General features: G+C 39.6%; 1 protein-coding gene across 1 annotated transcript; it reads right to left on the bottom strand.

Annotated features, from left to right (window-relative positions):
- Window positions 1-85: 85 nt before the first annotated feature.
- Window positions 86-27746, bottom strand: LOC140235281 (nucleoporin p54-like). Its single transcript, XM_072315312.1, has 13 exons — window positions 27603-27746; window positions 22135-22365; window positions 17475-17591; window positions 16848-16919; window positions 16124-16308; window positions 13645-13832; window positions 12325-12521; window positions 11415-11469; window positions 7212-7305; window positions 6130-6237; window positions 5393-5512; window positions 4924-5034; window positions 86-2964 (listed from the first exon to the last, which is right to left on the bottom strand). The coding sequence occupies exons 1-13, from the start codon at window positions 27697-27699 to the stop codon at window positions 2836-2838; spliced, it is 1704 nt and encodes a 567-aa protein (XP_072171413.1). The 5' UTR covers window positions 27700-27746; the 3' UTR covers window positions 86-2835.
- Between the last annotated feature and the right edge of the window lie 182 nt (window positions 27747-27928).

Below are 27928 nucleotides of genomic sequence, written 5' to 3'. Positions count from 1 at the left end.
CATTATTCAATTGTCTACCTAAAAGAAGCAGAGTTTAAATATCAAATACATAAAAGTAACACACCTTTGCAAAAACATCTAATTGTACACTTTCATTTATTACAAATGCGAGACAAAATCATTTCATACAGACGTGGCAACAATGTTGATGTGTGCTTCTTTTTCTGTCATCCAGGCAGATTTGCTGAGAATTTCCAACCTGATTTATCCGACTGCTCTACTTCTGTTGACACTCGAATAATTTCTCAGTTAACAATATGTATCTAAACTCATTTTCGTCCCAACATCTCAAATGGAACACTTTTTGTGTCAAAACCTGTCTCTATTTGGTCATTGGTGGCAGCAGACTCAAGTTCTGCATCCTTCACAAGCCTGCAGGGGCCATGACGTATACTTGTATAAGCTGTTATTTTCGCGAATCACTGCTTGACTGTGAATTTTTAACAACACGTGAAAAAATTGCCACACACTAGCCTAATAGTGCACTTACGATGAGCTTTGGTGTCAAATCGCGAAAACAACATCTCGCGAAAATATCTGTACACAAAAATAACAGCTTGTACAGTACAGTGCACTCCCGTTATAGCGAACACGATTATATCGAAATTCTGGTTACAATGAAGAGATAGTTCAGGCCGCAACATTTTCCGCTGTATGTCTTTTGTTGTTTTTTAGTTCAGTTATAACAAAATTTTGATATAATAAAAGAAAACTGCTGAGCCCAAGGATTTTGTTATAACGGGAGTCCACTGTACTGTAAAACACAATATTTTCGCGACATGAAATTTTCACGAATTGGAGCCGATGGCCTTTTTCACAGCATGAAATTTTCGCAAGTTGCCTCTAACATTCAGTGCATATGGTGTAGACAAGAACTTTCACGTGCATGTTAATTTTGCAAATCTTGGCTCTCGCGAAATTCGTGAAATTAAAATGCATATGAACATTCCTCGTTTCACAGTATGTCTTAAGTGAAGCAGGTCATGTGATTACATCTAGTGAAATTTGCTGATGAAGAGATTATCACTCCTATCTGAAAAGTGACCTTGCCTGATCTTCATATATTTGTCTATTATCCAGTAAGTCAGATTTTCATCTTTTATCCAGTTATTACCAAGAGCCAAATTCATCACTGCAAAACATAACGTTTACCAAGGACAAAACAATTTTTATGGATATATATTAATATTTTTTCATCCTTCACCATACACAGTAGTTTATTTTGAGATTTCCATATGCCAAATATGGTTGAAAATTAACGGAACTGTAAAGGCCGTATCTCACCAACAGTGATGTCTCCGTGACGTCTCCAACTTATCAGTCGCAGCAGTCGCGGAGACGTCTCCAACATAGAAATGGCTTGTGGTCTCACCAAGGAGACGTCTCTGAGACGAGTTATGGCAGGTGTCAAAAAGTTTCAAATATGATGGAGCTGTTGCAGGATCACCCGACTTGATCTAGGTAGGATGTCAGCATGCAGATAGGTCACATGGTTTCTAAAGTAGGTCAAACAGCTTCAAATAGAGTCACAGAGACGTCTCCGTGACTCTATGATGTCACCTCCGTGACCTCTCACCAGTTTTTCTGGTCTCCAGCAGGTCTTGGCGACGTCTCTGAGACATCGCGCAGACATCTGAGCAGTCGCGGATAAAATTAGTCTCCGCAATGTCTCCGCAACTGATGGAGACATCTCAGAGACGTCGCGGAGAAAAATCGAACATGTTTAAATTTCTTGCGACTCCTCGTAGACTCTGTAATTTTCAGGAGACGTCTCGGAGACATTGCGGAAACGTCTCTGCAACTAGCAAAATCTGGAGTCGCGAACTAGTCGCAAACTAGTTTCAAGCCCGGTGAGATACCCCCTTAAGACAAGACAGTTCAAATAATTACTAAGCTATGGTTATTGGGTACATAAGAATCACTGTACAAAAAAAGGAAAAAAGTTTGGGTCATCTTTGTATATCCACATGATCAGCCTCTCTCATAATTTTGCCTTTATCATCACAAACATTATATGAACCTTTGTTTTGTGTTGTTTGGTGTGTTCTCCAAAATAGCTTTGTCCTTTGGAAATGATAAAATTACTGATCAATTACTGCAAATGACTCTCTGATGATAAAAAGAGAATTTTATTTTCAAAAAAGGGGGTATAATGCAGATGATGTCATTATCCTATGATTTACCTGTTTTGAGCAGCACTGTTGGCTAATTCACTAATTATTTTACACAATCTATTTTGATTTCATTTCAGCAACTAGAGAACTAGACAATTAGAAAAAGATTTGTATGTTGTAGAAAGTGTTGCCAACATTCTCTCACAAAACTCGGGGAGATTCAACAGAGCATTCAGGAAGGTGATCAGGTTATTACATGCACCTCAAAAGGCCAAAATAATACCTGAACCAGCGAGTCTTTGGTGTTACATTTTAAAGGACACGAAGAGAAATTTCAATTGCCAGACAAGTCTTCTGCAGAATAGATAGATTTGGCAGCTCAGGTAGTGGATCATCTCGCAGCAACATCATTTCATGTGTTACTATCCCTCCGTATTGTTGGAAGTTTGCTCCGCTGGCACTGTCATCCTATCAGAAGTTCATGGCTCTTTACAGCAAATCCGAGTATGACCACACATATTCGGCCCCCTGTAGAGTCTTTCCATCACACAACCACACATATTCGGCCCCCTGTAGAGTCTTTCCATCACACAACCACACATTACAATGCCCACACTACGACTTCAGTTAGATTTGAGCTGTTCGGGAATGTATCAGTTCTGCTGTCAAGTGAATAAGAAAAATGGAGCCCAGAGGGGCGGGTGATGGTGTGATGCCATCATCAGCGGGCGCCATGGAGATGGGTGAGGTTGGCATCCTCCAGTCCTCTCTCAATCAGCTTCAAGTCTTCCAGGTCTTCCTTAATGATACCAACCAACTGACTGATGCCTTCTTGTTGCTGCTTCAGGTGCTATCAAGAGAGATGGATGGAAGGAGAGAAGATAGAGGGAAAACAGTGTGAACAGAACAAGGCTTCTCAACTTTATTCAACCCAAAGCCTAAACGCTTCTCCACTTTATTCAACCCAAGGCCCAAATACTTCTCCACTTTATTCAACCCAAGGCCCAAATACTTCTCCACTTTATTCAACCCAAGGCTGTCATTGGCTCGTATATATATATATATATATATATTTTTTTTTTTTGAGGTCTAGTTAGATAGACAACAAGGAAAAGTAGAAATTACGCGGTGCGTAATATATGTCCCCGCCGGAAATAGCATTTAGTAGCAAAATGTACAATATAGGTAAAAAGATCAAGGTCAAAGGTCAAAGAAGTCAAAGGTCAAAATTCTATGTAGAAGTTTTGAAGCCCTCACCTAGTGCCATCACATAAAGCAAACGGAATCGAAATCGGGTTAGAAATGGCGAAGGAGTAGCATTTTGTAGCCAATGTACAATATAGGTAAAAAATCAAGGTCAAAGGTCAAAGAAGTCAAAGGACAAAATTCTGTGTAGAAGTTTTGAAGCCCTCACCTAGTGCCATCACATAAAGCAAACGGAATCGAAATCGGGTTAGAAATGGCGAAGGAGTAGCATTTAATAGCAAAATGTACAATACAGGTCAAAAATCAAGGTCAGAGGTCAAAGAAGTCAAAGGTCAAAATTCTGTGTAGAAGTTTTGAAGCCCTCACCAAGTGCCATCACTTAAAGCAAACGAAATTGAAATCGGGTTACAAATGGCGAAGGAGTAGCATTTTGTAGCAAAATGTACAATTTAGGTCAAAAATCAAGGTCAAAGGTCAAAGAAGTCAAAGGTCAAAATTCTGTGTAGAAGTTTTGAAGCCCTCACCTAGTGCCATCACATAAAGCAAACGGAATCGAAATCGGGTTAGAAATGGCGAAGGAGTAGCATTTTGTAGCCAATGTACAATATAGGCAAAAAATCAAGGTCAGAGGTCAAAGAAGTCAAAGGTCAAAATTCTGTGTAGAAGTTTTGAAGCCCTCACCTAGTGCCATCATATAAAGCAAACGGAATCAAAATCGGGTTAGAAATGGCGAAGGAGTAGCATTTTGAAGCAAAATGTACAATATAGGTCAAAGGTCAAGGTCAAAGGTCACAACTGAAATTCTTTATAGAAGTTTCAAAGCTCCCATGTAGTGCTATCATATAAAGCAAACAGAATCAAAATCGGGTTAGAAATGGCGAAGGAGTAGCATTTTGAACATTTTGATCACACACGGACGCACGGACGGACGCACGGACGGACACACGGACGCACGGACGCACGGACGGACACACGGACACACGGACACACACACGTACGGAGCCCGTTTCATAGTCCCCTGCTCGAACTCGTTCGGCGGGGACAACAAATATTTCTATTTATTTTTGGTGGCCATCGTGGCCCGCAGAGAGTTCTCCAGCTGAGAAGTGAGGGAATGAAAGGTGGGTCTGGTCACGCCATGCTTTGCCCTTTGACATTTGACCCTTGATATTTGGCCCCATGGCCCACATCTTTCTCCAAATAATCACAACCTGGTAAAATCATACATACCAATTTTCATGCAAATACTTTTGAGTAATTTTCAAAATATGGAAGAATAATCTGAAAACATAATGCCTCTGTAGCAACTATGTGTGGCAGAGGCATAAAACCAGGATAATGTCTGACTTGGCTGGAACACTTAGAGCATCGCCTACACAACATACAAACACTGTAAAAATCTACCACAAACAAACTAAGAAGCTCTTGTGCCCACATCAGCCAACATACAGTATACAACCCAGTTTAGTCAAATATGACTGCTGAAGTGCATGCTAACCTTTGAAGTGTAGTTTTGTTGTTTCTTTTGGCTTTCACAGCTGCATAAACTTGGTGTGCACACATTTAGCAACATTTCAAGGAGAGCCAAAGAATCATAACTTACCTGCTTGATTTCATACTGCAGATCTGGGTCGATGGCAAACTGTTCATTGCTGCGACTGAATGGAAGATGGCTCTGGAGTCTGATTTGTGACAACATCTCGTTCAGCCGTGCCTATGTTGAAACACACAATGCAAGAAGAAGAGTTATATATCACACCAATTTTTTTCTTTACTTCATAATTAACAGAAAACATCTTTTTTGAAAGCTGATAATTGTTTTGTAAACACAAATAAAAATGATTTTTGGGGGGCTCTCACCTTTGCATGATGATGAGAATTAATGCATGTCATTTTTGTCCACATTTACTTTCATCTTGTAACAATTTATTTGCAAGTATATTTGTGTATCAACAAGAAATGGCAGAGTGAGCTTCTGAAGCACAGGAAATGTAGAGGCTATTAATTGTTTAGCTTTGGTCATTTAATGGGATTTTAAGGCCTGAGGCATAGTGTACACAGAGCAGACTTACTTTCATTTGTGTAGGTGCATTTAACTCGGCCATCAGTCCCTCCAGCTGTGTTCTAAGCTGTTCCTCCTCCAGCTGAATGGATACTCCCTGTTTCCTTTGAACTTCCTGCTTTGCCATAACCTATGAAATGGCATAAAAAAGAAACAATTTCAATGAAATTGATACAAAGTAAATCAGATGACAGAAAAGTACTTCCATCAAAGGCGGAAGAGGATTACTCCTTGTGGCACATGACCAACACATTGTGGTTCGTGTATAAGGATAACATAGCATAGAAAAAGTAAAAAAACATTGCTCCTAAATATGCATGCCACTTCTTTCCAGGCAGTAACACTTTCGTTCAAAGAAGAAAAGAAACACACACACACAAACACCTTCAAATACACCAAAACACAGGATAATATTGCAAACGTGACATGATGGGATATCATGAAAAACATAATAACAAATGTTTCTACAGCAGGTAGCTGAGCTCACACACATTTGTCGACCATTTCACGCTACATAAATATCCATTTTCGGGGCAACCTGCATGGAAGGTGCACCTCAATGGTATGTATGCTTACACAGTACAAATGGTATTTCAACTAAATAACAGAATAAAAGATATGTCAGGTGTATAAAGATCAATCAAGAATGCCAATTAGAGCTGTTCCCCATCCTCACAAAGGCAAAGAGGAAGGAGAAACACAAGAATGCAACAAGGTGAATGACTGCAAACCCACATTCTGTCTTACCTGTAGCACTCGATGGGACAGCTCTAAATGTCGTCTCTTGTTTTCTGCTATCTTTGCTTGTAGTGCGTTCTGCTGCTGCTGTAACTTCTCCAAGTCTTTGCTCATGAGCTTGAAACATGAAATATTGGGACAACATTGACATTAAACTACAAAACTTGGACATTGCAAGATTTCATCTGCTTCAAAGCATGGGCACAAGAATACTTGTAAGTGGCTATGATCTACTTGCAACTGTGAACAGGTCATCAAAAGAATAAACTGAAAAAACCTTCAACTACAGTTCATTTTTTTACGAATGCCTGCCTGATGCAGGCCAGTGCTGCGTTTTTTTTTTATTGTTGTTTTTGTTGCTTTCGTTATTTTTGTTGTTGTAGTTATTTTTTGTTCTTGTTTTCGTTATTTTTGTTGTAGTAGTTGTTGCTGGTTTGATTGATTGTTTTGTCTGCCCCTGATGCAAGGTGCTACAAACCCACACTCCAGTCTGCCCAGTGCAACCAAACTTTACTGCTGTCATGCACATAGAGTATAGGGTAACTGCCTTGCTGGGTAACTTCATTTTTGTTTTCAGAGATCTGGAGCACACGCCTTCAAGATTCAGCCAACCATGAAGCCCAACTATTGCTAAAAGTCTAACAACATATGCAACTGTACTTAGATTTGCCTTGCATGAATTTCAGGTCTCCTGCATTTCTTCATCAGTTTATAGCACTTTGATTTTCAGCAGGGGGAAGGGGGAGGGGGGTTGGAGAGTACCACCGTAAGTGACTTTTGAATTTGGTGAATGCACCAGTTGCGCAATTGGACTTGTAACAGCCTGAAACTGCACTCCTTGGGAATGCATAGATATTGCTTGCTCTACGACAACTAGATGATCCTTACAATTATTCCACAGATCTACAACTAGCTAGCTATAACGAGAACTGAGACAGACTGAATTGTACACTGTGTGACTTGAAACATAGATCTCACAGGATGCCATTGACACTACACAAAGCAGAGGGACTGAAACTGTGAGACTAATGCAAGAGGTCTGTATAAGTATTATAGCTATTCATTTCCAAGTACTAGGAATGTGTTCTTACATCGAGTCTGGCTTGGTGCTGCTGGGTTTCTTGCTGCTGGTACTCTAGCCTTGTCTTGAGGACATCAAATCCTACTAGTGGGACTGGGATCAACCTGAGAGGAAAAGAAAGGATCACAGGTAAAACATTTGCAAGTTTTTCAAAAGCAGAGCCAGTTTGCCATATAATACAAGTGATAGGACAACTTCCCTTCGCAAGCAAAAGTAATTACTGCTCTCACTTGTACACCAATGAAGAAACATGAAAGTGTACTCATTTGAAATAAAAATTTGCTGCATAATCTAAATCAATACATGAAGAGTTTTACCACAAAATGAGTGAACTCCATTTATGCCAAGTTGAGGTATTTTCGAGTAAGGCTGCTACAAAACAAAGGAAATAATATGAAAATATAGGATATCTTTAATCACACCTTCAGAATATTCCTTGTTATGTTACAAGTGAGGTATCACTGGAAATGTTTTATTTTGCTCATCTGATGATGGACCTACTTTACAAGGTTTAAAAATGGTGCTTAACTCATTTTGCGATGAAAGCCCTCATGAAGATTACCACGGTACTTTGTAACAGTCCACAAAAACACAAGAATGAGCCTATTCTCAAATTATCAATAAAACCTATGGCACAACTCAACACTAACCTTTTGAAATCTGAAATGTTACAGATACAGTTTACAACTGGGAGCAGCAATTAAAAAAAAAAAATGTTCAAGATATCACCATTGATGCATACGTTAACATCAGTTGTATCACAAAACATCCCTCCATGCAAAAATTTTGCAATAGAGCCTAAAATATAAGGAGATACCACCATTTTTCTCAATAAACTATAACTGTAGACAATTTAGTCTAGAAATATTTTTATTATGACTATTATTCACATTTTGTATATTCAACAATACTTACAATTAATTATACTGATTCAAATTTTTACACTAGTTGTTTCTATCCCTAATTCACATTCCAGAACTATTTTGAAGCAATGAAGTAATAGGTTTTTGTTTCATCTGCAAGTGGTAAATTATGCCCTCAATGGCCTGAAAAGGAAGTGTAGTGGCACAAAATGAAAGGATAATACAGAATTCTATTTTGAATCTCAGCTGCAAAATTGGGCCATCAATATGCTTTTGAAAGTTTGGTGGCCCGAGATGATTTTTTTTTTTTTTTTTTGGTGGCCTCAGGCTATCGGGCATTCTCCAACGTCACGCCCTAGCTGTCCGTCAGAGAAGAACATCAAATCATCTTATATATGCCAGGTAGCATTAAAAATCTGCAGCTGTGCGTTACTCTGGTGGCTCATAGACATGAAGATGTTATTCTAAGAGGATTAATAAATGGACACTTGACAGTTTCAGCTGTAATTAAAACAAATCAATGCATCTATGTATGTACTACGAAATAATGTTATTTTTTACCACTTGTTTGACATTCACAGTAATAACAGGTGGGAGTAGACACATATCACATACCTTGACAACAAATATCCTGCATAGTCACGAAGTCCAAGTCAACTTCACTACATTTCTCATTAATGATCAACCACAATCTTGCACACTGGCATGACTGACAATCAAAACATCTTCACAACCCGGACACAAAAGACGAACCAACAGACGCACACAAACCAGCTGTCATTTTAGAAAGACATACACCATGTTAACTTAACTTGTCCCTCTAAACATTGTACCAGTCATGTCTCATCAGATTGAAGAATGAAAACAAACATTTTCCATTGTCCCATGACCATAAAATCAATCCTGTCACACAACTCTTGAGAAAGCTCAAAAACCCTTCCACTGAAGGTAAACATTTGATGCTTTGAAGTCTCACAGGTCAACAGGAGATCCTTCATGACGAAGGACTAAATTAACGCTTGGTGCCAGGTTTCTCTCACAACCAAGTCATGAACAAACAGCAATTTTTAATTGAACTGAGAATTTTGATTGACATTTCATTAGGTTACCACGTTAAACCAAACTCAGAAACTGAAAGAGAAATTCATTGTCTTTGATTTCGTCTCTAAGGACCCTTCTTTAAAAGCTAATTTAGTTCAATTAATTTCAGGAAGTGATGAAGAATTGTTTTTTTCTTTCTATTCTCTTCCACAAGTTTCCCTAACAATCAACTCAAACAAAGTGTCATCTTCTACTCTGCTATGGAGTATGATATTGGTATGTACATCATTAACCCATTGAGGCCGGTTTGATTTTGCTACAACATGCATTTTCCACAGACACTTGCCTGAGTATACTCGGGCCTCGTCCTCAATGGGTGAAAGGACACATAGCGTAGGGTAATATTTTTCTCAAAACATTATGCCAGAATCATGTGTTTGATCAAAGATGATATAATCTCTGTATCAATTAGTACCTCCTGTCTTTAAAAAAAAAGAATAAATAAGAAACAGCTTGGAAATTTTGCTGGAACAAATGTGTTTTATCCAGGTCTATTAATTCAAAATTAGGTGCAACCATATGTGACATAGAACAGCCTAATTTCAACTTGTACGAGGAAACATCTGCAGCTGCATTTTATCATTACTTTTTGCCAATTTGATACCAAGTGATGAATATATTAGAGAGAGAAAAACAAAACATGCCCATCACTTCAGCTTAACTGATGAAATTGTTTTTGTTTAATGCTGGTTTTTGGGAAAATATAGTTAATAAGTTAAAAATAAAGCACTTTAAAGACCAGGACATTTGAATATATCAACTGCATATGAAATACAGTTAAACTCGCATAAGTCGATCTTCTCGGGACTGAGCAAAACACATCGACTTAGGCGATTTTCGACTTGTGCGTAAGTCGAAAAAAATCAACTTACAGTTACACCACACGTACACTATGTATAATGTACATGCATGTTGTCTACTCTGGAGCCGAGAGATGGAGCGGTGTGCCGCAGCACGGGTCGCCTGGCAGGGCCGCGGCTAACTTTGCATGGACAGTGCATTGGTATTGGCACAGGTCCGATTACTTTACAAATTAACTTGTTAAACCTTGGGGAAGTGAATATGAACGATATTTGAGCAGTGATTGATTCCAGTTTACCATACCGTGTCTTGAAATGCGTGTAGAGGTGCAATTCTGATTTACCCGTGCCCGTAACTTTCCCCCTACTTTCCGCTTTGAAAACTCAGCAGCTTCATCCATACCACTCCACTGCACAGCGCTGCAAATGCCAAGCTACGCTGCAAGTTCAATAATACCGTGGGCCGTACATGTAAATGAACACATGTGTACTGTACGAACGCCTTACTGCGAGTGGAGAAATACACAGCCCAGTCCCTGTACGTACGTAGCGCGAAAGCTGACAGGGCTGTACCAGTGCGCGGACCTCCAAACACGAAGAGAGTTCAAGCTTTGAATTTTGATACTTTGGATCATTTTTTTTTTTGTCACCTCAAACTCATCTGACAAACAAAATAATAATGAGTAATAAATAATGAATAATAAAAGTGATTTATTACACAATAAAATCTTATTCGACTTAGGCACAGTGAATTCAATGGTTTTTCTGTGAAAGTGTTCTTGGAATTTCATCGACTTAGGCGAGTATTCGACTAACAAAATTCGACTTGTGAGTGAATTAATACACGTAAGTCAATGGGGAAAAATCGGGACTTTTTAAAATCATTGACTTACGCGATTATTCGACATATGCGACGTCGACTTAGGCGAGTTTAACTGTATGAAACATTCATCCATTTTTGTTTTTTATTAATATTGCTTATCTCAGCTCCATTTCACTATAATGCAACAGTATCTTATCAATATTGTTTTCATTAATTAAATTAAATTCCCACAAAGAAAATTTCTTCTCAATGCAAGCATGACAAGAAAACTTTGTGAATACATCATGAGAAGTTCTGTCAGTACTGAACAAAGTCTAACTGTACACTCCCCATTATTCCGCACACACCATCTATCATCTCACCACGTGCAACTGATGAGGTGGCAGTGAAAGACCGAAGTGAAGAAAAGGTCTAGCACTCAAGATTCTCTGGAAGTTGCCTTAGTTGACATTTACAACATTTGCACCATAGAAGACTGGCGTAAAGTTGTCCCAAAATTGTTGACCAGTACTCGAGATTTGGCTTTAAAATTTGATAGATTGATGCTCATCTCTGGCCATGAGATCACAATTAGAATGAAGGCAAGCTGAGGACGAGTGTTAAATGGCGTCTACTGTTTGACATACCTCTCAGGGTCAGGGTTGTCCAGCTGTGCTTGGCGCCACAGGCGGGGATCATAGCCTACTCCGGGCAAACAGAGCATGAAAATAAAGGCGAACACAGAACAGACCTATCAGTAATTATGGTAGAATTCTTCTGGGGATGTGTATAAGTGGGCATTTTAGCTCAAACTCAAACAGCAGGAATGGCAACGTTAGAATATTATAATATAGATCCCACCTAACACTAAGAGCAGACAGGTATTTATCAAGACCTCATGTTCGGCATCACTACTGTACTTTGATTACTGGTCAGAGATGGAAACATTCTGTCGTCACGTGGCACGTGTCTCAAGAGGGTCAAACTTCAATATTACAGTTACTATTTAGCTGGCAAGTACCATCAATTCAAAGACTTCCTGGTACATGTCGGCACCAACTAACCATAGTCACTCTCTACATCCTTGGCAACCCGAAATCATTTCCTTCACTTGTGACCATGGCTTTTTAAGGGTTTTTTTTTAAGGTTGCCTGATATCTATCTAAAGATAGCACCTGGCAGTACTGACAAAGATTCTAACTCTTTACACAGAAAGAGTTAACACACGTTGAAGAAAAAGTAAATTTGTACAATATTAAGCATTCCAAGATGAAGTATTTTCCACTTTGACAGTTCTTCACTGTAACTCTGAAGCTTCAGCCACGAGAGACACTTAACGATTGACAAAAGAACAGCTGATATGAATCACTTCTTTGCCTTTCATCTTCTCCTTTGTATAGCATCATATCCTTAGCTTATAATCCAGTTTTTTGGTATGGTTTTACACTAGGTGATGCGATATAGCAATTTACTGTAGATCACTATCTACTTACACATATATTCAGAGCACTGGTAGTATTGCCGAGGAATTTGGAGAGGAAGTATGAATGTTCTCACCTAGAGGGGGGTTGCTGAGGTATTGCTCCAGCTGTGTCTGAGTGAGGGACTGGCGGGGAACCAGGTCTACCACACCCATGCTACCCAGCTGGGGCTTGGTGGTAACCTGGCTCAGGAAGGCAAATGTTTCAGTGGATGGAATACGCTTGGTGGCACCAGTGGGGGAGCGTTCCAGGATGTAGATGACAACCTCGGTCCTGGGAAATATAATCATACTAAGTGATTGATTATCACAAAATTTTAACTTCATTTTTTATTATGAATATAACAAAATACGTTTCAGCACAATTTGACTGAAGTGTCTGCTTCCCGCTAACATAAAATGTTCATGTTCATGCAGTGGGGGCGCTGTGGCAAAGTGGATATGACTTCTGACTCCCAATTGGAGGACCCCAGTTTGATTCCCGCCCTGCGCTTAAATCCTTCGTATAAGATGTTTTTACCCACCATGTCCCTCTTGACCCAGGTGTATAAATGGGTACCTGGCAACACTAGGGTAATAATAATGGCAGGGCCCTCTGGTAGAGCAGTGGCAACACTGAAGAGGCTACCCTGGATTAATAAGACCTTTTATTATGCTTCCAACTGTCAGAGCAGGTCCACACATAGAAAATATGCCACTCTCTGAACACTAACTGCTTAATGCTGGTAATTAATGGCAGATGACGAGTGTGATTGTTTTAATTCTGTAGCCAGTTTATGACTCCTGTTTAAATAAGCAAAACTTAAGCCATTCACAGTGCACTGGGCAGTACACAAAGAACCACATTACCCTCTTGTAGTAATCACAGTATGTTATTGCATTGCAGAGTGCGCAATGAGACTTTGGCTGCAACTGATTGACAAACTGCCTTTCATCGACATAAATAAACACTGATTATTCCGTGTCTGAGTGGTATTGTACCAAAATCATGAGGATAAAGACTTGGGCGGGACTGGAACCAAAGACCCCCTGATTGCTAGATAGGTATCATTGAGATTCCACCCAATAGCCAGTGTTGGTTCTAATCCCTTATAGTAACAGGTACTGCATATTGACTTTTACATACTTTATCAAGTGTCGATCAGTTGCAAATACTGTAAAAGAGGAAATTTTCATGGTGTCGAAATTTTTGCACATTTTGTGCACACAGAAATTAGTGTGAAAATAAAGTCATGCGAACAATTTTTATTCCTATATGTTGCAGTAGTTCATGTCTTGATTCTGCTGAATTAAAAACATGCGAAACTAATCTTTCCCAGCCGAGCGCAAAAAATTACTGACACAAAAATATCCACTTTTACGGTAGACTTGTGGTTGTTCTACATGGATGACCATACTTGTCATTTGGCAGTGGTCTGACATCCTCCACACAGACAGAGAGAGTTGGTTTACTGCCCAAAATCCTGTACAGGGAGTCTACCATCTGCTGCTGTGATGCCCGAATCTCAGTGTGCTTCTTGTTGAAGTGGAGAACCACCAAGCCATCTTCACTCTTTGCCGTAGGCTTCACACTGTAGCCTACAGTCTGTGGCAGAGAGATTGAAAGACAGGATAAAAGAATGAATGTAAGGAAGCAGGAATGATTACATGTCTTGAGCTAAGGCTAGTTAGACCACAACTACATTACCACAGCAACCAGCATTGACAAGCAGGTTTTCTAAAGAGACTGTGTGACAAGGAGCTCCATGTCAAGTCAGAGAATATCCTTCATCCTCTCACAGACTATCAGTGAGTTGACTCGGGGGGTTGTTCAAGTTTATCACGAGTAGTGACTTAAGAAGTGGCTCTCCATACCTGCCTGTTGTGCCTTTTCCAGCATTAGTATTCTCACATGCTGTTGTTCACATCTGTAACTCAGATATGAAGGAATCTTTGAAGCGTATATTAGTCCGGTAAACTGCTCATTAAAAATCAGTTTTACCAGTGTTGTGAGTTCTACCCCTCAATTAAATTTTAACAACCACAATCAACATTAATCCCCCTGTAGCCCGACACTACAAAAACTATAGACATACAATATTAAAGGGATCGTACAGTTTTGGTTGAGACCTAATATCAGATTTCTAACATTTTTTGGTGAGATAATGAGAAACCTCTTATGAAGTATGGAAGAGCATGTAATTCTATGAGGAATTCAACGTTTATTTGATGAAAATTGGTTTTGAAATGGCTGAGATATCCAAAAAAGAGCGATTCTAATAAAGTGTGGGACCCACACTTTATTATGATCGCTTTGTTTTGCTTTGTTTTTAGATGTTTCAGTCATTCCATACCTGATTTTCATCAAATAAACTTTGAATTCCTCTTAAAATGGTATGCTCTGTACTATATTATAAGTGTTTTCTTGGAATCTCACAAAAACTTTAAAGCCCAATTCTCATCTCCACCAATACTGTACCATCCCTTTAAACAAAACTTAAGCTACAGTGTAATCTTTGCTTCACAGCCAACCTCCCCCCCCCCCCCCCCCATGATCATCAGGAGGACGTTGGAGTTGATGATTATCATTAACTAGAAATGTTGCTACAGCGACTGGTTATACCCCCGCCAAACAACATTTCATAAGCTTTGGTCAAAACAACATTTCATAAGCTTTGGTCAAAAAACTGAGGAAGTAGTTAAATCCGCAAGATCTTTCCTTGATCTTCTGCCATTAATATGCCGTTACCATGGCAACGTACTTTCGGGTACTGTCGAAAAATGCGTCTTGCACATCTACAACCAAAGGCACACATCTGTACCAAGTTTCATGGAAATTGGGCAAAAACTGAGGAAGTAGTTTGCAACACAAAATTTTCCATCATTTTGGCTCATAATATGTGAGCTGTTACCATGGCAACATACTTTTTGTCACTGTCAAGAAATGTGTCATGCTGACCTATATCCTAAGACAAACATTCAATATGAATTACATGAGAATTGGAAGAACACTGATGAAGCAGTTTTGCCACGAAGCATTTTGCCCTATATTTTACCAATAACATGCCGTTACCATGGCAACGCACTTTTTGCCACTGCGGAAATATGTGTCTTGCACATTAACATATTCAGATGAACATCTGTACCTAATTTCATAAAAATTGATCAAAAACTGTGGGAGGAGTTCGCAACACAAGATTTGTACCCATTTTTGCCCATAATATGCCGTTACCATGGCAACATACTTTTGGGTACTGTCAAAAAATACGTCTTGCACATCTACAACCCAAGGCACACATCTGTGCCAAGTTTTATGGGAATCGGTTGAAAACTGAGGAAGTAGTTCGCGACGCAAGATTTGCAACTGACCGACCGCCCGACCGTCCGCTGATTCCTATATACCCCCTTCAAACTTCGTTTGGCGGGGGTATAATAAACTTAGAGTGACCTTTAAACCATGACATCTGGCACTCCAAGTGACCCCTCACCCCTTTCCCCTTCACCAATCTTGACGCAACAGACAGCAAAAGCCATACAACAAGAAGGTTCAATCTGCTGTCTAATCTTTGCTTCTTGGCCAAAACCTTCCCCCAATGATCAGGAGGATGTTGGAGTACATGATTAACATCTGTAAACCTTAAGTGACCTTAAGGTCACTTAACTATGGTTTCTGCCCCCCCCCCCCCCAAGTGACCTCTCACCCCTTTCCTCTTCACCAGTCATGAAGCAACAGAAAGCAATAGCCATACAATAACCAAGTTTGATCTGCTGCCTAATCTTTGCCAAAACCTCCCCCACCCCCAATGATCAGGAGGATGTTGGAGTGCATGATCAACATCTGTAAACTTTGAGTGATCTTTAAACTATGACATCTGCCCCCCGTGACCCCTCACCCACCTTGAAGCGACAGAAAGGATTCTCGGGGGTGAAGTCCACAGTGGTGTTCTGGTTGACGAAGCCCGTTCCTGTGCCCCAGAATGCCTGCAACTGGTTCCACTTGGCAAGGATGGTATCTCTCTTGTCGCCATAGATACTGGGCACAGAGAGGGCCGCTGCAAGAAGTACCAGGTTATTATCAACACCTGCATGGAGACACGGGATAAAAGAAATCTTTAGTCTTTTGAGATACTGCTGGAACAAGACACTGTAATTACATTTGTCTGCAATTTCTCCCTTTATCGAATCATGAGTTAGATGTATAATAAACTCACAACCAAGATTTCAACTATAAACTATATCTCAACATTAGCATCTCTTTTCTAAGATCACCAAGTTTTCTAAGAACACATTTTGATTACCAATGAATTGACTTGGCATAAAAGAGAATACTACTTAGACAGGACTGTGCAGTGCAGAGAAACATTATTCTTTTATTTGAAGTTACTCAATATGTTCTTTCTCTTGCTGTGAATGTTACATTTTGTACTGTACCACATATTGTTTTATTCTGTAAACAGATGCACAGACTCACTGAAAAAACAGCCATGAGGCTGATTATGGGTTTTAAAACTGTATTTACATGAATAATACAAAACAAGGCAAAAACAAAAATTAACCATTCATATCAATGTTGTTCTCATGAAAGAGTGGTAAAGCTTTGATCCAATGTCTCAATTTATACCTTGTTGCTGTTGTTGCTGCTGCTGTTGCTGCTGTGTACCAAAACCTGTTCCTAGTCCAAGGCCTAAACCTCCTTCAAAATTACACAGGGGAAAAAGGCCAGGGTATACATATTAGCATCTTGAAATGTGCCTCAGTGACTTCATAAACTGTTCTAGCACATTTTGTTTAGGACACAAAATACACAACATACAGAATATACCATCTCCCTAATTGCTACATATAATATAAAATAAAAGTATGCATTTCTCGCATCCTATGAGTATTACAAGTAAATGAGAAAGTTAACCTTTAAATTAAGGATTAAAAGATAAAAGAACATAAATTTCATATTAGACTGATTCAGATATCACTCACAGAACAGTAAGCTATACAATTGTATAATACAATTAAATTGTACATAGTAAGAGTTTAAGGGCTTTGTCATGGTACAATATGAAGGTTACTCCTCGGGGAAGAGAGACAGCATGCCACACACTATAATGAATAGTAGTGCCATCACCAGTACAACTACACTGTATGTACATCATCACTGAATTGAACATGAAATTCACATACAAGTACATTCAAAGTTCACACATTCTTTGATCGAGTTATTATTATCTTAACCTAACAATCACAGACTAACCTGTTGTTGTGGTTCCTGTTCCAAGCCCAAATCCCAGCTTGCTGGCAGAGGAGGTTGTAGTGGGCTGGGCAAAGCTACCGCCGAACAGAGATCCTCCAGCCGGCTTGGATCCAAACCCTAGACACAGAATCATTACCATGGGTAAAACTATCTGCTCTATGGACAAGCAATGGTGACAAGCAAAGGCTACACTAAGTAGGTTTATGAGTAAATTCGGATTTGAATACCAATGATTAAATCACCAATTGACATACCTCGTAGGAAAAAAAAAACAACTGAATGGCTTTATTTGCAGAGCACTGCAGAGCAAACATCATGCCAGCAAGAATGAAAGGAGAATAATTTTCCTTCGCTGCTCCACAAATGTGGAACAATACACGAAATGATACAATTTGTACATGGCAAGATGCAAACTCAGATTGTCTTGTTCATTTTGAAGAGCCAACAGTAGAATTAATGACAATCACCAAGAATAGGACAGAAGATGGTTATGCCAACACACTTCACATACCAATGTATGCATACAAAGCATATAATGTATTTCTGCTGGGATCAAAGAAAAAAAAAAGGAAGTACAGTCAAACCTGTCTACAGTGGCCATCCAAGGGATACAGAAAAAGTGGCCTTTATAGACAGGTGGCCACTATATACACTGGGTGCTTTTCCTATGGGAGAGAATTGTTTTTAGTGGCTACTGTATATTGTATACAGCAGGTGGGTGCTATAGACAGGTGGTTGCTATAAAAAGACAGGTTTGACTGTACAACTGTATACAAAAATATTAAAAGCAATTGAAGTATTGTATATTGTGTGAGTGAATTGTGAAGTAATTTCACATACAGTGTACACGATGCATGTCAAATGTGATATTACAGCAATGACGAAGCAAGTGACATCAAGAAACCATCAAGAAAATGCTAAAAAAGAAAATTAGTTCCATATCATTCCATATCAGTGAAAGCAAAGAAGTAAATCAGTTTGATAACAGCTGGTTGAAGCAAAGCAAAGTAATGAGCGGGGCAATAGAAAACTTTTGACAGAGCTTGGACTTTCCCATCAAGCTTTTGCAAATAGTTTACCAACATCTGTGTATTTACATCAATATAATGATGATGATGAATAATCATATGATGATAAAATACACACAAAATACCTTAAAAGGAAAAAAAAAACATAAAAAACACTGTACAATCTATATAATCATGAGGATGAAACACACACGAAATACAATGTACTTTCAAGAAAAATGAAATGCATAGAACACATTATAGCAATTATAAATATGTAAACCCTAATGACAGTGAAATACACACCCACGAACAGCATTATTCACCCTCATTCAGGGCTTGTAAAGAATCAAAGGGTTAGTGGTATGCACTAAATGTGTGAAAGTACCATAGTCAATGATAATGTTGACATGCCCTGGTTTGAGGAATCAATAAACCAGCAGTGAAATGCTGCATGATGTCTTACAGCTGAAAGGCATACAAAAATGTAAAGTGAATGACAGGATTACAGCTCATGTGCAGCGATGGTGCTGTGGTACCACAATGTGGCTCCTTCTCACGACAACTCGACTGCACTATCAAGAACTGAACATTGAATCAGTAAAGTTTAGGTCACACTGTATTTCTACACCTTGTACACTTGAAAGACACTCCTTACTACCAAACGGAATATTTGAACTTTAGAGTGTGATTGGAAGATATTTTACTTTGATGATTTATGACCAGGAGATCTGCATATGAGCTACAGGATTGATTGGCAGAATAGAATAATATGAGTTACAGAAATCCTGAATGCCAACTTTGGAAGACATGATAGGCCCTACTTAAATCATAATTGTAATAAAATGTTAAAAGTATGCACATTAAATGTACGTACAGGTATGTCTGGAAGATACATGTACACGTGTATAACAACCCCTCGAACACTGAGTTTCCCCTTCAATGGGCTTGAGAGAATGGGCCTGCTACATTCTTGAACACACTGCAAGTTTGCAAGTTGCCAAACTATTCTTTTATTTAACGTCATGTCACGCTTTATTTCCCTTCTTAAGACATTATTTACCGGCAAACACCATGGCACAACACACAGAAAACTTTGACAGCTTTTTCCCAAAGAAAGAAGAAGCCTACAGTGTTGTTCATGTACCTACATACAAGTGAGAAACCAAAATGTTCCTCCTGTAAATTTTTATTAACATCAGCTAAGACAATGGATGTAAAAAGGCCAGAAATGAAAGTGTCCTTAAGAAGAAAAAAAATAAAAAAGTATACTCATATTGTAGTAGCAATGATGGATATGCATGCATTTCATACTTAGTTATTAGCCAAAGGGCATCCAGTAATTAGTGTGAGCTACATGTACCTATACACAGTCCTATATGTTGCCAGTGTCTCTGACATGTTAAAATACAGCAATGCAAACCTTGCAGTTGAAAGCAATCAAATGCTTCAATACACAAAAAACTGTGAGTCGTCTGATTAACATGTACTAAACTAAAGTCATCCCAAATGCTATAGACAGTGTCAGAGTAAACAACTTGTAAAATAGTACAAGTAGCTGTACATTTGTAGTTCACGAGTATAGTGATTTTTTTTTTTCTTTGTAAATTTTGGGGAGTGACAGCATAAATTTCTATGCTTTGGTATGCTTGTGCAGGTAGATCAGCTCAACATCACAAGACAGCTAAATCTGCCAAGTTCAACCCCATTAAAATTATTAAGCCACCACAATTTTAAATACAGGCACATTGTAGTTCCTCAAACTCTCAATAGCATTAACCACATACAACACTGTATGAATCATGTCAATGGCTTAATAATGTCTTACGGATGTAAAACAAACTTTAATGCTCACATAAAAGATACCATTGACTGACCTTAATAACTATTTTTAGAGTTAGATAAAATATGGTATGTCTTGCTATGTATGCAAAAAGAAAGAAAAAACAATGCACACAACACATACGCGCAAACACACAAAAGAACACGAGACTGCACTCAAGTGGTATTCAAACTGAGCAAAGGAAGTACAATTTTTGGAGGCAAATAGGTGAGCGCTGTCTTTTGATAAATCAATTGAAGTTAACATTTCCACTCCATGGGTTGGCTGGATCTTGGGCAAAGTGATCAAAATATCACGATTTGAGCTGTGTAAAGTGAGCGTTGGCGTCATCCGATACAAAGATTATATATAATATCTGATGATTACATCATGATGAAATGAGATTTCATTCAATGATGTACCCACCTGAGCTAAAATTAAACCCAGAGCTTGAGGGCGTGGATCCAAATCCACCAGGGAATTTGAAACCTGGAGTGAAAGAGGACCACTCTCTGAATTAGAATTAACTCACTACAAATAGTCTCTTCAAATTCAACACCACAACAAATGCAAGTGCACAATGCAGTCCGAACACCTGAAGGTAATTTAGTCACAGTGTACATCTGTACATGTACTGTACATGCCAGATGCAGAACAGAAGTGTTAGTCTTGGGAGTGCATGTGTAATAACAAAGACTGGTTATCCCTAAATTCTGATATCAATTGCAGTGAACAAATAAAAGTGCAAGCAAATTAGTAAGAACCCAGAAAACATCATTCTAAATTCTATCCGAACATGCAAATCTTCATGAAAACTGTTGTTGAATTAAGTAACAAAGGGAGCATGATGCACTATCACTGCAGAATAAATAACAGTTACCAATTAATGTCATTTTGATGCAATTCAAATACCGGTACTTCATACACTCAAGCAAGCATACTACTGATGTTTGTAAGGGACAGCATATTTCACAAAAATAACTGTTATGTGCACACATCAACAAAACACATTTGAACACTTAACAAGCACTAACAGTACTCTACTGTACAGTGTGCAAGTACTATGCTAATTACACAAACTGTCCTTAATAGTCTGTCAAAGGATATCATATACAAATGAACAAATGTGATCAACCGAATCACTTTTAAGCTACAACAGAAATATTGCTTTAATTTCTAAAAACCTAAATAATTTATGAGTTTCTATACTGCAGCTTAGCATGGTAAGATACATGCAGTACTGATGGATTTGTTACGTATACACAGCTTTTATCAAAGATCACTTACTACAGTGCTACCTTACAGATAAAGGTAATGGTTTATTCCCGAAAATATGATAACGTTTTTCTACACACTCACACACACAAACCCAACACTGAGACTTGAGCACAGATCAATACAACAAACACTGCATCTGCACTTATTGCTACATGTGCAGCTCCAACCAATACTTGAACCTACTACAATGTATGTAAAACATTACAGATCATACATTGCGATTGTAGATGGCAGAAAATAAAATATCCCTGCAATGGATTCAAGGCACATATTGATGGTAAAGCATTTACAGTTGTACCTTATCTAGTTCTGTAAGACTGGGACTATTCCAGTCGTGTGTACCTATTCTTATGCCAATTCTATGTGGATGCAGCTTACAGTCGATTTTTATTGCTCAGAGATCAAACTTTATGTCCATACCAGATTCTATGAGAGACTAGTAAAAAAAATTAATTAATTAATAAAAAATAATAATAATAATAATTGGTGAATGTTTGTCAAGCTCTCCTTGCTGGTAATGAAACAGAGGTTGTGTAAGATGCTTTCTACATACCACTTGTACTCGTGGACGACCCAAAGTTGAAGCCAGAAGAGGAGGTGGTGGTCTGGGTGGCACCCCCGAGGCCGCCACCAAAACCAAAGCCTCCACCAGTGCTCGTCGTGGCGGTGCCAATGGGCTTGATTCCAAAGCCGCCGAAGCCTCCACTCGTGGAAGTGGTTGCCGACTGAGAGCCAAAGCCAAGGCTTGGTGCTGTGGTCTTTGCAGTGGATCCAAAGGAAAATCCTGCACAGCAAAGGTCAAAACATGACATGACAGAGATTCACACATTCATCTTCGGCAAAGTAAGAACAATGCAATGCAAACTCGTATTTTGCCCACGTCTTACACAGAAGTAACTTACAATACTATTTTCCTCTTCATTGAATCAAGTCTCTTTCAACTGATTTTTAAACACTCAGAGTCATACAATCAATTGCACATTCATACAGACTTACTGTACATGTAGACCTATATTCCCTAAGTTTCAGTGATACAACAGCATTTTTAAGAGATATTATATGCTTCCATTATCCAATTAAGAGAAGTAGAGTAAAACCCCCAATTTTTGGCCGGCCTCCAAAATCCGGACACTTCTCACTGATCACAAGCCAGCAAATTCTACTGTCATAACACATGCATATCACATCGTTTCACATACTGGCACACTTGTTTGCCACAGTCAAGTGCCCAAGTCACCTCCAAAAATCAATCTAAAATCCCAAATTTTGCCATCAAAAAACGCAGCATCGCCGCAACTTTTCCCAAGCTCACGCGAATTAGGTCCCATGTAAAGAATCAGGGTTGCCGAAAAAGCGCTAAAAATTGAAAAATTATGTTGTTCTGTTGCGAGATTTTTCGCTTATCGCAAGCTCAGAGCGTATGGTATCCTCAAAAGCACTAAAGAAAAACAAAATCTCCGTATGTGCCAATGCAGTGAATGTACAGGGGCTGAATGCAAGTGCAGTCGTCAAAATTCGGACACAAACGGGCGCCGCAACCCAATGCAACCTTACACCAACAAGGTATGGCGTGCGCTCATTTTTCAGCGACCTTGTATGCGTATTGACATTGCAAGTGTCCGAATTTGAGGGAATTGACAAGGTGATAATATTTGGGGATTCTGTGAAATTTTACGATGTTTTTAACAAAATCAATAATGGGAAAAAGTAGGTTAATATATTGTATCTAACATATACTGTATATTATAGGTATAATTTTGTAGAGTATTATTTGAGTTGAACAAAGTAATATTGTAAAAAAGCTTATGTGTCGAAAATTGGGGGTTTTACTCTATTTGAGGTAGGCCTAGCCCCGGAGACCCGCCGTTCTGCGGCGGGGTCCTGGCGGCTACCCTGCAGTTTCGTGCAAGTGAGAATCACGAACAACTCCCTATTGCCACATATACGGCAACTTCACAAATAAACCATAGCTAAATGTCCATCATAAACACAGTGACAATATAAAATGAAATATACACTACCCCATTGCCTTGGTCCTTCTCACCAATTTATCTGGAAACTGCATAATTTTCCACATTTTTTAGGAGTAGGCGGTCTGCCCTAGTGGAGAGCTTTGCTGCTATTTTGAACGTGTTTATCCATCAGTACGCATCTACGCATGCGTAAACAATGACGTCAACGTTACGGACGCAAAAGGATATGAATAATGCATCATCGCACGGTGAATATGCATCATGTAGCGAGTAATACAGCTGTCAATGCACTGCACTGAATGCATTGTGTGCGCATGTGCAAGTGATTGTGAGTTTTAGTGAGCATCGGTGAGCTGAAGATATTTGCCTTATAAGACAGCATTTTCTGCATCATAAGCAATGAAATGCATCAAACAGTCGCCGATAAGAATCATTTAGGTTTAGTCCACCCATGTAAGTATTGCCAGTAGTTTTTGTTGAAAAATTAAGGAAATACAGCGCCGGAACGGCACCCGTTTGGTACAACATTAGAATATCGAGGCCAAAACGGCGCAGCCCCAACACTGTACGTTGTACGTTGGGGCTGCTGGTCGCAGTTAAGGTAGGCCTAGGCCTAAAAAAGACAATAATTAAGTCTAGATCTATAAGTGAGCATGTATGTGTGTGCTTTTTGTGTGTCCGTTTGGGCAATTGTGCACTTTACAGCCCTATATTATTGGTGCGAGATTTTACCCTAATCGAGCAGTGCATGCGAATTCGAGTACCTATCAGGCACCGCGGGTCGACAGTGGGTCTTCCGGCACTGTACTGTGTACAGTGTATGTGTGTGTGAGATTTCGCGTTGGGATGCAGTGTGTGTGAATGTGTCACCTGCGTGTATGCGTGATGAAAGCTCTTACGGTACGCCACATGGTTAGCGGTTGCTCTAACACCCTTCCCTGTGCGGCGTGATCGAGTGCAAGCAGACCCCAGATACACAGGGTGCTGTGCATTGATATACAATGGACCGCAACGGGTGATAAACTTCCGTGCTTCAATCATGATTTTAAATGAATGAATTTTGCGTTATATCTTAAGCAGGGAATCACAAATTAACCTGTTGCGGAGAACATATGTCCGCTCACGTCTTGGCGAAATTATTCTGTGAAATGATAATAAAAAAACCCAAAATCTTATCCCGATTCATCAGTCTGTTAGTGTTTATTTCGTCTACAGCCCGACCAGATGCCGTGCGAAGTGTGTATAGCTACCGATTTACAGGCAGCCACTACATGGACACACACACTTTGCGCAATGATCATGGCAATTTTCTGCTATGCAACATTGTATATGAAATGTAAAGCTCGATAATCCTGCAGCGGAAAGCAAAGGCACGTGAAATCGCGATCGCACAGTGTTACGATGCGTCAGCTACAGTAGCTCTGCAGGAGCGCAGCGAGTGAGGCGGGCTTTTCGTGACCGTATCACTTGTCAAACAGCGTTCCATACAGCAAGAGAAGCTCAAAAGCTGCTCAGTGCGGTGTGGTTCATGGGATATCACCTTGGCACACGGCGAATGAGGTACCGATACTATAGAATTAAATAAGGGCCATAAAGTGCACAATTGCCTAAGTTTGTTACACTGTAACGTTACGTTTCCTAACAAAAAACAAATCAACAAATCCATCAGGAAACAGCCACGACCTCTAGGGTGCATTGATGATGTTTTGGCATGTCAAAACAATTCAATTCAACCTTGGTTTGACTTCCCTGTGCTGTGCTGTAGCAGGGGCAGGGTCCCTGTTCGTGTCCATGATCTCTGATGATATGTTACAATACATATCATTATAATAAAATAATGCCAAGGCCTAGGCATTCATGTCATTACTAGTTCCCACCATTGACATTAGACATTAACAATGACATTAATTATCCCTTCCCCGCCCGACATATTACTCATCAAAGTCAAATCTGGACTAGAAGAGGGGTCTTCCATCCACTGATCCAGGCGTACACTGTAGGAGCCTAACGTTAGGCCCTATACCGCGTATTGTACTGGTATTGAGCAATTGATGTGTAGAGTAAGAACCCCAATTTTCGGCCGGCCTCCAATATCCGGACACTTACCACTTATCACAAGGCAGCAAAGTGGACTGTCACAACACAAGCATATCACATCGTTTCACATACTAGCACACTCGTTCACCACAGGAAAGTGCCTGAGTCACCTCCAAAAATCCATCTAAAATCCAATATTTTGCCGTCAAAAACGCAGAATCGCCACAACTTTTCCAAAGCGCGCACGAATTAGGTCCCGTGTAAAGAATCTGGGACGCCGAAAAAGCGCTAAAAATTGAAAAATTACGCCGTTCTGTTGCGAGATTTTTTCGTTTATCGCAAGCTCAGTGTGATGGTATCCTCAAAAACACAAAAGAAAAACAAAATCTCCGTACAAGGTTCGTGCCGATGCAGTGAGTAAATGTACAGGGGCTGAATGCAAGTGCAGAGTCCCCAAAATTCGGACACAAACGGGCGCCGCAACATCCCCTATGCAACCTTGCACCAACAAGGTATAGCGCGCGTGGATTTTTCAGCGGCCTTGTATGCGTATTGACATTGCACGCGTGTCCGAATTTTGGGGAATTGACAAGGTCATAATATTTGGGGATTTTGTGAAATTTTATGATCTGTTTAACAAAATCAATATTGGGAAAAATTAGGTTGATATATTTAACATACATTATAATAACGTTAGATATAATTTTGTGGAGTATTATTTGAGTTGAACAAATATTGCAAAAAAGCTTAAGTGTCCGAAAATTGGGGCTTTTACTCTATGGTTTATGCGTATAACAGTTAGGGTAAGGGCACCAGTATTCGGTCAGCCCCCGGTATTCGGTCACTTATCACTAGTCACCAGCCATTAAGTTCAACTGTCACAACACAGGCAAATCACATTAATTCACATACTTGCACACTCATTCACAACAAGAAACTCCCTTAGTCCCCTCCAAAAATCCATCCAAAATCCCAAATTTTACCGTCAAAAGTGCAGAATTGGCGCGACTTTCCAAAAGCGCGCGCGGATAAGGCCCAGTTTTAAGAATACGAGTCGCCGAAAAAGCAGCGCTAAAAATCGAGAAACGCCGTTCTCTCGCGGGATTTTTCGCTTATCGCAAGCTTGGACTGTAATGGTATCCTCAAAAACGCAAAAGAAAAACAAAATTTCCATACGTGCCGATACAGTGTCCCAATGTACAAGGATTGAATGCAAGTGCCGAGGTCCCAGTATTCGGTCACCAATGGTCGCCGCAACGTCCCTGATGCAATTTTGCGCCAACAAGGTAGCGCGCGCGCGCATTTTTCAGCTGCCTTGAACACGCATTGACTTTGATTCACGCGCACATCGCGTGACCGAATACTGGTGCCAGTGACCGTATAAATTTACTGGGGAATTTTCAAGGTGAAATACAACGGGATTTTGTGCAATTCTGTGAGATATTTAACAAAATGAAAGTTGAGATTAAAGAAATTTGATATATTTCACATACATTGCTGTAGATATGATGTATGTAGAAGTTTTCTAGGGGTTCTATGTATTATTTTAGTTTAAAAAATATTGCAAAAAAGCTTAACGTTAAGTGACTGAATATTGGGGATGTTACTCTACTGCAAAATTTTAAGTTAAATTTACTTGTGATTGAAGGCCAGTGATTCTTCTTCCTTTTCTCCATAGAAGAAGGAAAGAAAAAGAGGGGAAGCGTCTCAATACATATCGGCATAGAAACTACATATCCCTGGTAACCCTACAAAGGTTTCGGTACAGCAAAACCAAGTTGGTCGCTTACTAACACGTAGTAACAGTGTTACACTTTACCACTGTGAGTTACTTGCAACGTAATTTCATCAGTGTAGGCCCTAGGCCTACATTGCATATGAAGTGAAAGACCACCGTGAATTCCGGTCATACAGCTACGTCGTATGAATGGACATCACTGTCAATCAGACGAGTGATATGTGAGTGCATGGTGAATTTTAATAGGCCCTATACAATTTATGTAAATTCTACCTGAAGTTCCCGTCGACGAAGCACCAAACCCACCAAAACCGGATGGTTTGCTTGTTTGTCCACCAAATGCACTTGAACTTCCGAAGCTGAATGCCATTTTATTCGGGGATACGGCGGTGAAGGCCTCAGATCCTTAAAATCCCGCTCTTGCTCTTGATTTCCTCGCAGCTCAGATTCTGACTTGCTTACGTACACCAGACTCTAGAGGGCGCATCACGAACGTGTACGTCAGTGCCGTATACGGCACTGGTGTACGTCTGACATTGAAGTAGTGCCAGTGCAGTACTCCCAGTAATACGGCATTGGCATTGGACATGAAGACTGTC

This window comes from Diadema setosum, chromosome 11 (assembly GCF_964275005.1).
Source record: "Diadema setosum chromosome 11, eeDiaSeto1, whole genome shotgun sequence".
Lineage (NCBI taxonomy): Eukaryota > Metazoa > Echinodermata > Echinoidea > Diadematoida > Diadematidae > Diadema > Diadema setosum.
This window is presented reverse-complemented; position numbering and strand designations above follow the sequence as displayed.

What these genes read in the sequence shown, in the direction of transcription:
- LOC140235281 (XM_072315312.1), bottom strand. Translation starts at nt 27,699, where the DNA reads ATGGCATTCAGCTTCGGAAGTTCAAGTGCATTTGGTGGACAAACAAGC. An exon ending in GTCGTCCACGAGTACAAGTG is followed by an intron (nt 17,592 to 22,134) that starts GTATGTAGAAAG and finishes TTCTGTGTCTAG; the next exon opens with GGTTTGGATCCAAGCCGGCT. An exon ending in GCAGCAACAACAGCAACAAG is followed by an intron (nt 16,309 to 16,847) that starts GTATAAATTGAG and finishes GTCTCCATGCAG; the next exon opens with GTGTTGATAATAACCTGGTA.